This window comes from Pezoporus wallicus, unplaced genomic scaffold (genome assembly GCF_028554395.1).
Source record: "Pezoporus wallicus isolate ANWC-B61680 ecotype Strahan unplaced genomic scaffold, APGP_CSIRO_Pwel_v1 contig_7178, whole genome shotgun sequence".
Taxonomy (NCBI): Eukaryota; Metazoa; Chordata; class Aves; order Psittaciformes; family Psittacidae; genus Pezoporus; species Pezoporus wallicus.
In genome coordinates this window covers 2,073,614-2,088,681 of record NW_026636884.1, presented here as the reverse complement: position 1 = coordinate 2,088,681, position 15,068 = coordinate 2,073,614, and the positions used below count along the sequence as shown (strand labels likewise).

General features: G+C 40.3%; 1 protein-coding gene across 2 annotated transcripts in view; it reads right to left on the bottom strand.

Moving 5' to 3' along the window:
• NR3C2 (nuclear receptor subfamily 3 group C member 2) overlaps window positions 1–15,068 on the bottom strand; it is a 202,569-nt gene that overhangs the window by 42,848 nt on the left and 144,653 nt on the right. For both annotated transcript variants that reach the window (XM_057402046.1, XM_057402045.1), the window contains one exon: window positions 10,935–11,051. In XM_057402046.1, the coding sequence (XP_057258029.1) occupies window positions 10,935–11,051 (117 nt within the window). The remainder of the gene's footprint in view (window positions 1–10,934; window positions 11,052–15,068) is intronic.

Genomic DNA, 15,068 nt, shown 5'->3' with positions numbered 1-15,068 from the left:
CAGCAATTCTCAAAGTGATAATTAATTGAAAAATAACAGTTTCATAGGGGTACTCCTCCCTGTGTGGGAACAACTTTTACCAAATGCCAATTAGTGGTTTCCTGTTAAAATCAAATCAAGCTGTTTTTGATAAAGCTTTTTAATGAGAAATGGCAAAAGTATGAAAATTTTCCCCACATATATTTCACATAAAATCCCAAACTGACATAATCTCACAACTAACATTTCTGGTATATAAAATCCCCCCATGTACTTCTTCATTAATTTCAAAAGAAATGTATTTACTAAATATTTAAATCATCCAATAAACAAAGCCTTATAAAAAGCTCACAAAAGAAAATTATAATGTTGATGAAAGCCAATCTTAATCAGTCCTTTTCAGATGCTCCCAAAACTCATATTTTACTGATTATTTATTCATTCTTCAAATCTGTGGCAAATTCAATGATTTTCTAGCTAAGCCTTGTCTACTAAATTCATCAGTAGATCTAACTATTCATCAAATAGATTCAAAGGCTAGCAGTAAAATATCAACAATGAATGCAAAGATTAGGTCACTTACAACTCCAGTATGTGTCACCTACAACTCTAAGACACCTGCAGCAATGAAGCATGAGCAGCTTGAACTGCTTGCATTGGTAGTAATTTGGTTAAAAACAAAGTTAGGGAAACTTTGGAGAACAGATTTAAAAATCTTCCACTGTACCAGACTGAATGCTCTTGGCTATGATCACTGGTCTCTGCCTTGTGTCAAGTGACAACCTTCCTTCCAAAACACCCATTCTCGTCCAACCTTCTGCAGGCAATCCTCGTCCAAGTCTTCTCTCTTGCTTTTATTTGGGTTGATACCCAGTGCTAAGGCTGTTCCAAGATTTTTGTGCCCTTCATCCTGATCACAACATTAAACCATTTTGACTGCCCTGTCTTGTAGACATTTACCGCGTGTGAAATTTCCTCCTCATATTTACATTGGAGACACAGGTACTCAACAAGCTTCTCAGAGGGTTTCAAAAGCATCGATAAGCAAACTCTGCTGCAGCACCTCTCATCCTGTATCTTGAGTGCTCATGCTTCCACATCATGCTAGAGTGTGCCATGCTTTAAATGCTTCATTTTTCTTATTGCATTAACATTAATAGAACTCAGCTTGGTTAAGCATTGCACTTCCCTCTGCGGTCTTTCTGGTTATGTCGTAAGGCACCACATGCCCTCTTCTCTTTTTCCCCAAGTAACAGAAATTTGAAGTACTTTGTCTCCTCACTTGTTCAATTTCCATACCCCTAGGTTTATCAGCTCTATGAACTCAGATTTCTCTCAACTGACCTTATTTCTAATACATTCAATGCTGTTGCTCTGACCCTCATCACCTAGAAATCATCTACCCCACTTCCAGGAACAGCAATACTATCTGTGCAATACAAGCTGGCTGTTTATTTTCTGTAGTCATCTGAGCCATATTTTTCACCATCCAGTTCATGATTAGTTAAAAAAAAAAAAAAAAGACACTATAATCATGATAATCTCCTGCTTTAATAAATCACCCTGACCGTAAGTGAAACGCCCTGTATGTGATATTAGTCACCTTTCCAGGGAAAATGCAACTCTGCACTATTACCCATACGTATGATCTGAACCATCAGAGTATCTCTTTGCAACTGACAGAGTGGCACGCTTCTAAATTCTCCTGAGGTTGAAATAGTTGTGTATGAAATGCCAGTAGATGACTAAATTGACACATGCCTCTCTAAGAGGATGTCTAAATGACGTGTCTGAATGTGCTTGGTCTCTGTGCAGACAGACCCAGAAGCCACACACAGGTTTCCTCAGCTCTTTCTTTCCAGTATGACAACTGCAAGGTTTTGATGGCAGGACTGCTGTCCCTCATCAGTATCTTCTCTACTCCCTACTGACAAATCCCCTTTCTGTCCATTCAGGGTGGACCGGTCTTATGGTCTTGACATTCCACAGTTTTCCTTCCTTCTCTTGCACCTTCTGCAGGGAAGATGATTTCCACCACTAAAATGTTACAGAACTGGGGGATGCAGGAAAACTGTTGGCAGAGAACTACAAAAGCACACAAATCACCACCACCAATTTGCAGGAAGATGTGTGGTACTGGGTGGCTCAGGGATGCTCCAACGGTGCCTTCAGCTTGCCTTCCCCTTTGTTAAACATCACCTTCTTGCCTGTTGTGTATTGCTGAGACTTAAATGCACTCAAATTTTTCCTTCATAACCTGCTGGTACTTTCTACTAACATCAAACTCTCAAAGTCTGCTTTTTGACCCAGGTATCCTTGTCACTTCTCACACCTATTTTAGCAAAAAAACAGATCCTAAAAATGGAAAGTCATGCACTTGGGAATTGATGGGGAAAAAAAAAGAAAGCAACCAGGAAACAAGATTCAAACCAAAATACAAGTTACTAAGGTAATTCTGAAGCAAAGCGCATATGAGAATACAACAGGAAAGAACAACAGACTCACGTGCTAAGGCACAATCTGTGATTGAATAAATTTTCCTTGTGACATTACTGGAGTAAACCACAGCTCTAGAGTCAATTTAAAACCTGTGAAGTGGCAAAGTAGCAGACAATCAAAAAAGCAACACAATGTCAGAAAAAAAGAGCACATGACTTGCATAGTCTTTGCACCATTGCTTCTTCAAAACATACTGTCACGCAGAGGACAGATAGAGTAGCTCATTCAATGAAGATCAGTGATGTCAAAATCTAAGAAGCTTTTTTGCATGTGGAAAGAGTATTTTCACATTTTTTTGATTTGCACACAAATCATCTAGCTTAACTCCATTTACACAATATTAACCATAGTCCGGAAGAGGCCTGGGACAGTTGTACGAGCCATCCTTTTGCTCAGAGCCAACTGTACCCCTGTCATTTCTGACAAACGGACAAATGTTTGCCTTATCTTTAAGACACCCAATGACAGACTCCGCTTCTTCCCCAGACCGTCTATTCCAGTGCTCTCCTGGCCTTACAGTAACAGATATGTTTCCATTTCCTCACTTGCCTATTCCTTGCTGCTCATTACTTCTGTTCTGCTTTCACAGACATGAAAAGCAGATCATCTCCTTTCCTCTTTACAAACGCTTGTTGCTAAAACAACATTTGTTGCCCCTCTCTTCACCTTTCCCTGCAGTCTTTTCTATGGACTAAACAATGCCAAGTAATTCAATCTGTCCCCACTAGTCAAGTTTTAAATACTCCTGATCACTCTCATTGCTACACTCCAGGCTCTTCAAATTGGTCCATGGCACACTTGCAGGCAACTAATGAGGGATTTAACAAAAAACTTAATCAGCACAGTGAGACCACCATACTTTGGCCAAATTTGTGTCAGGTATGGCAAGTTAAACCTTCATGCTCTGAAGCAATGGCTTGGTGGAAGCTCGAAGGACAAGTTCCTCCTGCTCCTACAGCTTCTCGCAGTGATGAGGAAGTGAGTAATGGAAACACACCACCACCAACCACAGGGAGAGGTTTCGGAAGGGCTCCTGTGATAACCAGCAGCTCTGGAGAGAGGAACAGGAGACACAGGCATTCTTTCTTAACTGGGACTACATTGTCACTGTGGGGAAGAGCAAAAAGGATATGGACTTAGAGGACTGTGGAAGGAAGCATGATAATTTGGTGACAGAGGAAAGGACAGAACACCACCAAGAGTTGCATGTAACAGTTTTGGAAACACTGAAGCACTCTGGACTGCTCCAGAATGACAAGAAAAAAAGCAATGAACCCAGGTATTATGGGCTTGCCTGCTTTATGCATCTGTACGAGCAACAAAGACAAATGGCAATTCATGTCAGGATCCTCAGGAAAATAGGCTACTAAATTTAAGAGCCCTACAAGACAGAGAATTGGGGGGGGGGGGGGGGGGGGGGGGGGAATCACGCTTGGTCTTGGGGAGTCAAGGAGCCAGAAACTTCATTTACCCTGGAAGCATCCTGGAGGTGAAAGCTGGCACCTTGCCAACAGACAGGAAAGCTTAAAAGCTCACAGGGGATCCCTGCAAGCCAACCAGTGAATGCCTGGCAGAAGGCATTCAAGCAAGAGCTACTGCTGCGCTTCAGTCCTATTGCCTAACAATAGCACAACAGTGGAAGATTTTTTTCTGCACCTCTTCTGGGAAGACCTAAGTCTTTCTGTCATAAAGCTGTGATCAACCCTCTCCATTCTGTGTTTTGAACCAAAGCAAGACACCATGTACAGAATACGAACCACTCAGGAAAGACCAACCTCTAAGCCTGCACAGCGAGTGCTGCATACTGCTGAAATCAGACTAAACCCCATAGAGCCTGCATGCACAGTGCCACCGCATGACACGAGGCAGGCTGGGACACGTACTGCCAGCAGGAGCCCAGAAGTGCTGCAGCTCCTTTGCGAGGCTGGCAACCAAGGGTGTTATGCCACAAATGGTATGATGGAGAGTCCAGCAGATACAACAGGGAAGTTTGGAGTTCAGCAGACTTGTGCCAAAAGCCTGAAAGGCTGTTCCTGGAGGAAAGACAAATGCTGCTGGCAGCTGGGCACTCATCAGAAGGCAGAGCTGAAACCAGCAAAACTTGAAAAAACAAAGGAGGACTGAGAACATGAACCTGATTAGGAGTTTGATCAAGGATTGCTGGATGAAAGCCGTGTGCTTTTGGACTACTGCAGTGCGTCTTCTTGAGCTGCCTTCACATATGAAATAAAACCATCAGCAAAATGCCAAGTGCAAGGGCACGCTTTCAAAACTCTTTTTTTTTCATCGATGCCTAAGAGATTACCCTGACGTTACCAGCCCTCCTCAAAATCCTGCGTTTTTAAGTCATCATTCAAACATAGTTTCTTAATAGTTGTGGCAAGTGACTGTTCTGACAGTTGCAAAGATGTCCTCTTCTGAAGAACCACCAACATGGGCTCCAGGCAGCAACATGGATTTCCCTGCTGATTCCTTTACATGAGTACACCCGTAAGACAATTTAGGAGAGCTAACAAAATCACAGCACAAGACAGCATGGTTGCAGGCTATGCCTTAAGGTTATATTACTCACTTGGGCTCAATACACTGTACATGCAAATAAAAGTAGGTAAATCACTGCTTCACTTCCCTGCTAAGAGCACAGATTTTAACACAATCTCGGAACTTGATGGATTTCTAACAAGAATGTTTTCTGAAATTGCCACATCTAGAAAAACATGAATGTTCTCTGAAACAGTACTTATGCTAACCTAGACATTGGTGGGTATCACAACTAAGCTGTCCAGCTAAAGTGTGAGAAAAACTGACAACGTGAGGTTTTGCTTCATCAAACCCACAATTAACTTTCATCTCTCGCTGTATATTGGTAAAAATCTCTTGAACAAACTGACACACACCCATCTGAATGTTTCTAGTTAAAAAAATTGACTAGATTCCCTCAGAAGAAAATGCTACATAATAAATGCAAATAAAAATGCAGTTAAAGTTAATGGGCATTTCAAAATACTTCACAGTTAAAAGTTAAATGAGAAATAAAAGTTAACTATACATGTACCCCAAACTGCTTCAGTTTCTTACACACAGGGTTTTATTTCTTTTATGAAACCTTGCTTAGGAGAAATTTTAAAAGAAAGCCAAAAAGATACATTTTTTCTTTATTTAAGCTGTTCCTAGTTCTCAGGTTTCTAGCACTCATGGTTTTTTTCCCCTGTTCTTTTTCTCCCTATTGCTCTCTTTTTCTCAAAAAGATTTGAAAATGATAACATAAAACGCATAAGCTGCAGTAACTGAAAATAAGACCACAGTTTTAAATCCCTACTAGTATGAGTTATTAAATAGAAAATGGAAAACTGGGCAGAAAGGTGAAGTTTTGTATCTTATTATTGATTCTCTCCTTTAATCTATTTTTCATATTATTGAAATAATTTAATGTATAAAAAATAAGGATATCTGCAAGTGAAGACTACAAATCTCAGGCAGCACCGTGTGCATGAAGTGTCTTACATATGTAAATGTATGCAGACCCAAGACTCAAATTTCACAGGCAGTCTCTGCAGACAGAGTGATGAACTATGCAATTTGCAAGGTGAAATCTCTTCTGTTTCCCCTCGATATCCAAAGGATACTTCAACAAGCTGCTTCTCACTGTTGTGGGAGACCAGTACTGGTATTCTCAGCAGTGTTTTACGTGGGAGCTGAGGCAGGAAAGGAATGCAGTCCTACATGGTACTGACCCTCTCAGCACATTTTTGTACCGTAAGCACATATGGCACATCACATGGCTCAAGTGGGATCCTCTCTGATCACACAGAAGAGGAAGGGATCCCTCACCCCTGGCAGTGTTCAAGGCCAGGCTTGAAGGGGCTTGGAGCAACCTGGTCTGGTGGAAGATAAGCTTAAGATCCCTTCCAACCCAAACCATTATGTGGTTCTTATGATTCTGTGCCTGCTCACTAGGTCACATCAGAGGGGCAAGGACTAACCTGCCAAGAAAAGGAGTTGGTGGGCAGAGATCCCATCAGGGTACAGCACATAAAACACTTCTCTTCTCCAGGCTTCAGCACAGGGCCTGGCATACAGCAGGAATAAAACCAGGAGCTCTGGCCTGCCCTGGTTGCAGTGCAGCATCCCAGGCACTGCTGCAAGACACCAGCTACATTGCTGGATGGCACAAGAAACCATGCTGAACACCAGGGTGGGACTGTGGCATCTCACTTCCCTTCCCTTCCCCCAGTGCTGCAGCAGGGACAGACACGACTAAGGAACAGCAGCATGAGGTGGGAGTCAAATGAAAATGTCTCGTGCAGAAGTGAGAGACTCGACAAATCTGATCACAGCGTATGTTGGAAGAAACCTCACAATTCATGAAGTCATTCTGGTCCATAATTAACTGAAAATTAATTACAGAATCTTGAAAAGAGCATAAACCAAAAATGGGCCAGCATACCTTCAGAGTGCAGTTGCTCACTCTGAATCTCTTCCAATAATTAAGTCTAGCATATGTCACCGGAGTTAAAAAAAAAACCCACCAACACGGCAACAAACAAACTATGATATCCGAAAAAGTTTTGGAATCCTACTTGCCAAAGGGATATGTCTGTCTGTAGTGCATACAGAGACTTTATAGAAATGAGGAGGATGAATTAACATGATATTTGATAACTTCAGCTTTGCAGAAATTACAGGTTGCAGATGCTTCTTAGAAAATCAAAACAAAAATTGAGAAAAAAAACATAATTAGGTAAATAATTTGCTGCCTTGATGAATAATTTTCTAAAGATTATTAGAGGATCTAAGAGCTTGGAAAATGCTCCAATTTTTCAGCAAACAAAACAAGGAGGTAAACAATAAAACTGCCAAATTAATTTGGTTGAGCATTCATGAAAAGATGTATTTTGTATCGCTGAACTACACGTATTTATAAAAGGTGCTTAAAGCATAGCATGCTGCCACACATCAAAATATTATTTTATTTTTTTTGTTTGTTTTTTTTTAGGAAAACAACTGTCATCATGCCGGGAAGCAGGAGATATGCCATCAAAACAACCTGTGACACTTTCACACAGCAAAGAAAAGAAAAAACATATTGACAAAGAATCTAATCAAAAGGGAAAAAAACCCAAAAACCCCAACCAACAACAAAAACCAAAGAAAAGAGTTCAGTGGATTAATCGGAGATTGTGCAAAAATGTGCTGCAGGAAATAGGGAAACTCTGATTTCCAGTTTGCCACTACACAGGTTAATCTCTTCAATAACAACAGGAGGACAATCACAAACTTTCAAATTAACAATTTGCTTTATAACCCCCCATGGCAGTAAGCAGGAGGAGCAGGTCGGCAGCCTGAGGTCCCTATCTGAAGACAAGGGAAAGCTGCAAAAGAAAAGTCAAGGTCCTTGTTCCCCAAGGCAACATTTCTCCTACATCAACTTGGGATTTTATTTATTTATTTAGTTTTTAATAAGAGGATAAAACATTATAATTATGTACAAGTGGAAAAGAAGTGCCCATGGCTTCAGGAACCTGCACGCAATTCAGGCCTGAGCTATTCTTGTGACCCTTTTGCATATCATCTTACTCTGCTTCTCAGGAGCCAAACACATTGGCATCTCTGATACAGTCTGAGTTTTGTGTTTACCTCCGCTTTCATTTGGAGGGTGAGAGCTCAACTTAGATCTGGTGCACAAAGAGCACAGCACTGTGCAGTGTGACTCAGCTGCAGAAAGGGCTGTGCTGCAAACAGGACTTGAACTACACTGCTTATAAATTCATTTTCCTCCAGCTCCACACCGATCACACTGCCTAGCACAACACTTGCACATTTTGCCCATAAGTTCAAATTCTAAACAGTTAAAAGTCTATTTTTATTAGCGCATATTCTTCGCAAAACTTGGCTGACCAAATAAAGCTATAAGCTCCAATGCATCTTCATAATAATATGAACATACTCAGTCTCTTTGAGCTAATTATGAAAAAATGTTATACTAAACCTTGGAAATTTGTTTGAAGAGAAAATTACTGGTTTCAAATACTCATTAATCTCTCTTCTTCCCATTTCCACCTCCTTTTTTGTGATTATCTCTATCCTATCAGAACTCCCCTGCAACAGCACACAGAAGTTCCCAAAATAAAGCCTGAGATGCTGTGCTGCTCCTCTGGAGATGCCCGATGCAAAACTCAGGCCAGGCTGGGTGGGGTTTTGAGCAACCTGGTCCAGTGGGAGGTATTTCCGCCCATGGCAGAGGTCCTTTCCAACCCAAACCAGTCTATGGTTCCATGATTCTCACCACCGGGTAAGAAGAAACACCTAAGCAGCAAATGGCCTTTCTACCAACATTTTTTGCCAGACCTGGACAGGGTCAAAGGCTGAAAGGTGGGTTAACATAATTTACCAAGCCTCAGAGCCCTCTACACAGTAACTCTGTTTCCAAGGAGCAGGCGCTTTACCTCTCTCCGGCAGCTGTCCTCTCTGCCTCCAACCTAGCTGCTGTCTCCTGGACCATGCAGAGGGTACCGCATTGCATTAACATCCAGACAGCGCCATACCCACACTCTCTCATTCACTGCTGTGATGGAAAGACCTTTCTATGTAATTTTAGTTCATTTATGTGTCATAAATGGGTCAAATCAGGAATGAGAATTTCACTTTAGCTCCCCTACATGAAGAAAACCACCAAAACAGATAAACAGCAAAGCTCAACCACACGCCAGCTGTACACTGTGGAGGCAGACTTGGCCTTCTAGGTCATTAAATGCAGATCGCTAATTACAATTTCCAGCAGACTACCAAGCTCCAACATAGGGGAAGATTTTCAATGCATTCCTCATTTAAAGATTTCCAGCCAATGTGTCTGAATGAGAAAAAAACAACCCCTCTCAAGGAAAGTTTACTCCTCCCTTGTTTTTCATTGCAGACGACACTGTGTGAACACATCCTTTCAAACACACTAGGAAATCGCAGTGATGAACTCATGACATTGCAAAGTGTCACACGTTGCTGTTTCAAAAGGTTATCAAGTCGGATTGCAGCCCTGTATTCTGATGCAGGGCTAAGCACACATGCCGTCTAGAAGGGCACGGCAACGGAGGATGCCCTGCACCAGCTGCTGGAGGGCTGCAGCAAGATTTCCAATACCCCAGGGATCTGGGTTTCCTGCTCCACATGCATTTTTGGCATCTTTTTTTTTTGGAAAGAATGAGCTAGTATCATGGAGCTCCCACTTCATCAAACAAAGGTGCTGTTCTGCTTTCCTTGCTGGTATCAATAGCACAGATCAAAATCAAAGGAAAACTGTCAGCACCCAGCATGCCACAGTCTGGCCCCATTTTCTTTTGGGAAGCAGAAACAAGGGGCCTAGAAGGCAACTTGAAGGGAAAAGAGTTGAAAGAGGTCTTAACAGGGCTAACATCCCCAAAAAAGTAAGAAGTTCTTTGCTTGAGTATTTCTGCCAGGAGACAAGACAGAAAAAGACATCTGGGAGTTAGAAAAAGGTACCAGGCAGAAGGCAGGAACTAGGATTTTGCATATAACCTATGAAAGACACGCAGCTAAATCTGTCTATAGAACTAAACTAAGCTACTAGCAGAGAATAGGTCCAGGAGGATAAAAAGCGAATTGGGAAATGATTTGGAGGGATTAATGTGACCATGCTATAATTTTCTGGAACAGTGAAAACACTCTGTAAGGGAAGGGCCACTCTGTGCATCAGGGAAAGGACCTGCAGCAGTATCCAAAGCCCCGTTCACAGACAACACAATAAACCTAAAAGTAGTGGGGAAAAAAGTGATTTGTAATACAATTTACTCAGGTGGTAACTTGAAACAAGACGCCCACTGAAGCACAGCCAGAATTGTGCAGACATTGCAATTGAAGAATTAAAAGAACAGAAAAAAACCCTATTGTAAGTTTTGCTGTCATACTCTTTTCAAAATACTGTTGACAGTTATTAAGGAAAGGTTTTGTCTTTTTGTTGGTAGCATACGCACAGTGGAGTAATATTATCTAAACCACATATCCATACAGTTGCAGAAATAATCCAATATAAATGTTGAACAAGCAACAAAAAAAGTGGAGAGGTTCACTACACGCTGATTTGCTTTCACGATGGTGTAAAATGTTTCCCCGCATTTAAGAGAATGCTTGTCATAAAAAGCGACACTTGTAACCATAATACAAACATGTGATACTTGAAACCATAATACTTTTATCTATATGAAATTCCACTAAAATTACCATCATCATAAAACACTCACTTTTCTTTTTTCTGAGCTGTAAAATACGTGTCTCCAAAACTTGATTTAGAATGACAATAGAGCTTATTAGCTATTAAGCACTTCAGGATAATTCCATGTTAAACTTTTGAGATTATGCAGCTGCCAGAACTATAAAAAGGCTGCACATTTCCTATGTTTTTGCCTAATCAAATTAGGAGACCAAACTATTAATATTCTGCTTACCTCCTAAATTCATTCCAGCTTGCAGACATTTCTGTAATCGACAGGCTGGGCAGTTCTTCCTTCGGATCTTATCAATTATGCAGTCATTCCTTCCCGCACACAGGTAATTGTGCTGTCCTGAATGAACCAAAACCAAAACACATTATTAGAGGATGTATTTACATAATTCCCATTTGTTCTTCTCTATTGTTTTTCAGTAATTTTGAGCTTCTTATCAATGCAGACATTCCCAATCCCATTCTTTAGCCTTCCCAGTAATCTCGGGGACTTGTCATGGGCCTTACTATGAGCATGTCTTCTGTGTAATTTAGGAAAGAGTTTTGGTGTGTCACTTATGAGAGAGATCTCATTACTTTTTTCTAGGCAAGACTGGGATTTTTCTTCTTGCAAAAAACCAAACTATTTGTTTGAGCTTTCTCAAATCTTATGCATGCTGTATGACAAAGCAGGCTGACAAGTCTTAGTTCTGGGGCCATTCTCATGCTAAAGAATTTAATAAGCTAAAGCAGAAAGACAAAGCAGAGGTTAACTTTCCCAATACGCTCCATTCCCTCCAACCAGTTCACTAGGTGTCTGATTTCTGAGTTTACTGGTTACTTTCTATATAGCAGAAGGTTTCTGAAGGGTTTATCAAAACAGGCATAAATCACAACCATATTATTTTAGTCTTGTAAAGCCCCAGAAAAGCACTTCTGAGGAGACAGCAGGTATTTAACGCACAACATTTAGTAGAAGGGAAATACATGGCAACCAGAGAAATAGGCTGGCATTTAACAACTCAGAGACTCAAAAGACGTTTTGCTCTGTGGGAGGAACATAGGTAGAGCAAACAGATGCAGTGTATCAGATGAGGGGACCACCACATGGACTTTTCAAAGTCAGGTGCTTGAATTTGAGGTAGAAGAATAAAAGAACCATGAAGGGCTGGTGCAGCATGAAAGAAGATTATTTTAGCTGCCTCTTTCCAGAGGTGGCACACAGGGATCTGGGGCAGCCAGAACAAATGGTCTGCAGTAGATGCAATCAAAAGCAATGCAGAGGGTTTCTAGAAGAAGGGTGAAATGAGAGGACACAGAAATACAGCAAACTCTAAATCAAGCTGCAGGATTTGCCAGCATGCAAAGTTCAAAAAACAATTCTGTGTAAAATGCAACAGCATACTGCAGACTTACATATCAGGTGCTGTAAGAACTACTGAGCCTCAGGGACAGGCATTTTAGATATAAGGTAAGAAACTATTTACTAAACACCAGTTTGAAACAAAGATGTCTGAAACGCAAGGTAGAGGAAAAACAGCAATTCTCATTGCAAATGCAGTAACATCAGCCAGCACCTAAGCAGAGAGACTCCTAAGCATGTCATGAAGGGGGCAGGCAAGATGTGCTGAAACACAAGAGCTGCACCAATAATGTTAAAATTGACGCCTATGACCAAAGAAAGGACCAGCTGTAGGTGCGGAGGGGAAGCTCAGGCATGGCTCAGAAGCAGAACTGCACTTGAAATACACAGGAGGCCGATGCATGCAGGGAGCGAGAGCAAACATGCAGCCTCCATAAGGGGATGGAGCTGCTGAAGGACAAGAGGTATAACATACGTTTGCCAAAATATTTTCCACAACAAACACGTCTTCTCAGGAAAGGACAAAGAATATTCATTCAGCACAGAAGACCTGGCTTTTGTTTTGAGGTCTTTCAGGAATTTGCCTTCAAACTTCAGATCAGTAATTTTCTATCTCTGCATCTGACTTTCCTTCACCCTCACCCAATGTTACCTATTTAGACAGTGAACTGAAGTTTACGCTGTTTCTTGCATGTATTCACTGAGTGTCTCGTACAAAGAGAATCTATCTTAGTTGAGTGAGAGAAGTGTTACTGTAGTATCACAAAGGTATTATCATTCAGGTAATGATTTAGATGTTTAAACAAGCAGACAGGCGAATAAGGGTTTTTATTAAGAGACCTTACCTAGCACTGTGACACAGATGCAAAACAACAAAACCTACACAAAATAATTCATGAATATGAGCTCATGAAGATATGCCAGGTACAAAAATCAAACTGTACAATACAGTGATGGCACCAGTATCTATCAGCTGGTCTTTTAGTATGCCTGCTAAACAAGAAAAAGATTAAATTTTCAGCTAATCACCAAATGATTTGCTAACACACGTTTAGTTTATGATGTGATCAATACAAAAACCAGATACTCAAGAGAAAAGTCAACTTGATTCCTATTTATAATTTTACTCCGTACTGAACTGAGCACATGTAAAGAAATTTCACGCAGACAGCATGACAGTAAAATCAGAGTAGAAAACAAAAGTGTTTAATGATATATGGTATGTATATATATATATATATATATATAAAGATGGTTTACATATCCTTAAAATACTAGTCTAGCATTTTTTGTGGGGAGAGGGGAAAAATGATTATTTTTCTGCTAGGAATGCTAGTACAACTGCTCAGTGCTCATACAATGTCCTTTGTGCATCACAGAGTACCGCAATACCATTTTTAGGCTGCCACAGGCGGGTGCAGGCTATTAATATGACAAGTCAGCTCTAATGCTGCAAAATGAACCCCATTGCAGAATTACCCTGAAGGCAGTTTGCTCTTCGAAACTGTACACCTGTTAAGTCAACATTTTTCACTACTGGTTTCAAAAGCTAAAGGGTTTAATAAAAAGAGGTTAACATTTACGTACTCCAGGATAATTGCTGGGGTCACATTCTTAAGAATTGTGCAAATGTTTTTGTTTCAATCACTGCCATACTGTGACTTCATAAGAAATGTTCCCACAATAACAGAATACTTCCCTAACTCACCCTTCAAACGGTTTAGGTAGCCTGCAATTATTACTTCCTAGCCTATCTACTAGGCCAAATGATTTCAGAAAACATTAACTTAGTAATGGTTGATCAATTTTTGAATCATACAACTCTGAATAGTAATGTATGGTACAAAATCTCTAAGGAGTTTTTCCAGTAGGCAAGGCGAAAATCTTTCAAAAAAAGCGAAGGTCTTCTTGTATTTTTATTTTTTTTTTTTATTTCTAAAAAAAATTAAATAACCACAGTCATCTTAAGACTTACATTAATGGACGTAACTTGAAAACCCTTAAAAAGAGGAAGAGAGATCAGCATTCAGGAAAACCCTCTATGTAGAATACAGCTATGAAATAATAATTAACAGTTTTTCAGTTAAAATGCTTATCATCTATAATGAAAAAAAATGGCTTCAGATTTTCATGCAATCAAATATGATACATTTAAAATAAAACCAGTTTGATAAAGTAAGCTAGTAAAGCAAAGAGAGTTGTAATGAATCACTATGTTCCATCTGTGTATTGTGAGCCCCAGTCATGATCATCAAACTTCAGAATCAAAACAAAAACCTACACATCTGAAACTGATGCAACTCTCAAGACCTCCAAGGCTCTTCAGGATCTCAAGAAGTGCAAGACCATCCTGCAAAGAGGCTGATGTTTTTGTGGTGCAAGATCTCCAACTCTTTCAAGATATGTATTGATCTGCTTGTGTAGTTTGTGCTTAGCTTAATACAGTTGGGGGTTTTTTATCCAGTTTAATCATTCACAAGTGGGCTGGAAAGTGACAGAGTAGCTATCGAATTCTCATCACCCATGTGCTAAAAGCATTAAGATGAAAGTAATTTTTACATATGGCACCATTAAGTGCACTTTTATGAGCTAATTCCTGTTCCATCTAAAATACAGAGTTACAAAAGATGCCAGAAAAATTTCCTGTTCAAAATAAATAATTAACAGGTACTGCACAGTTACACACTAAGAAGAAACAGAGATGTGTCCTACTCATAGTAAAGCTAGAGATATATTTGGGTTTGCACTTTCCAGGTTATTGTGTCACTACACACCGCAGAATGACACATCCAAACACATGCACAAAACCACTTTAATATTTCCAACTCTCTCACCTGCAAAGACTCTTTAATTCCCTGCTTTCACAGGCTTACAAAAGAAAACAAAAACGAAGCATTCATAAAGTTCAGTCTTCCCTCTTCCTACATTTTCTTGAACAAGCCAAATTCAGCAGTGAAGGAAGGAGGGAAAAAAAGCTGTTCTTATTTGGTCTATGAATTGCTGCCAAAGTGAGGC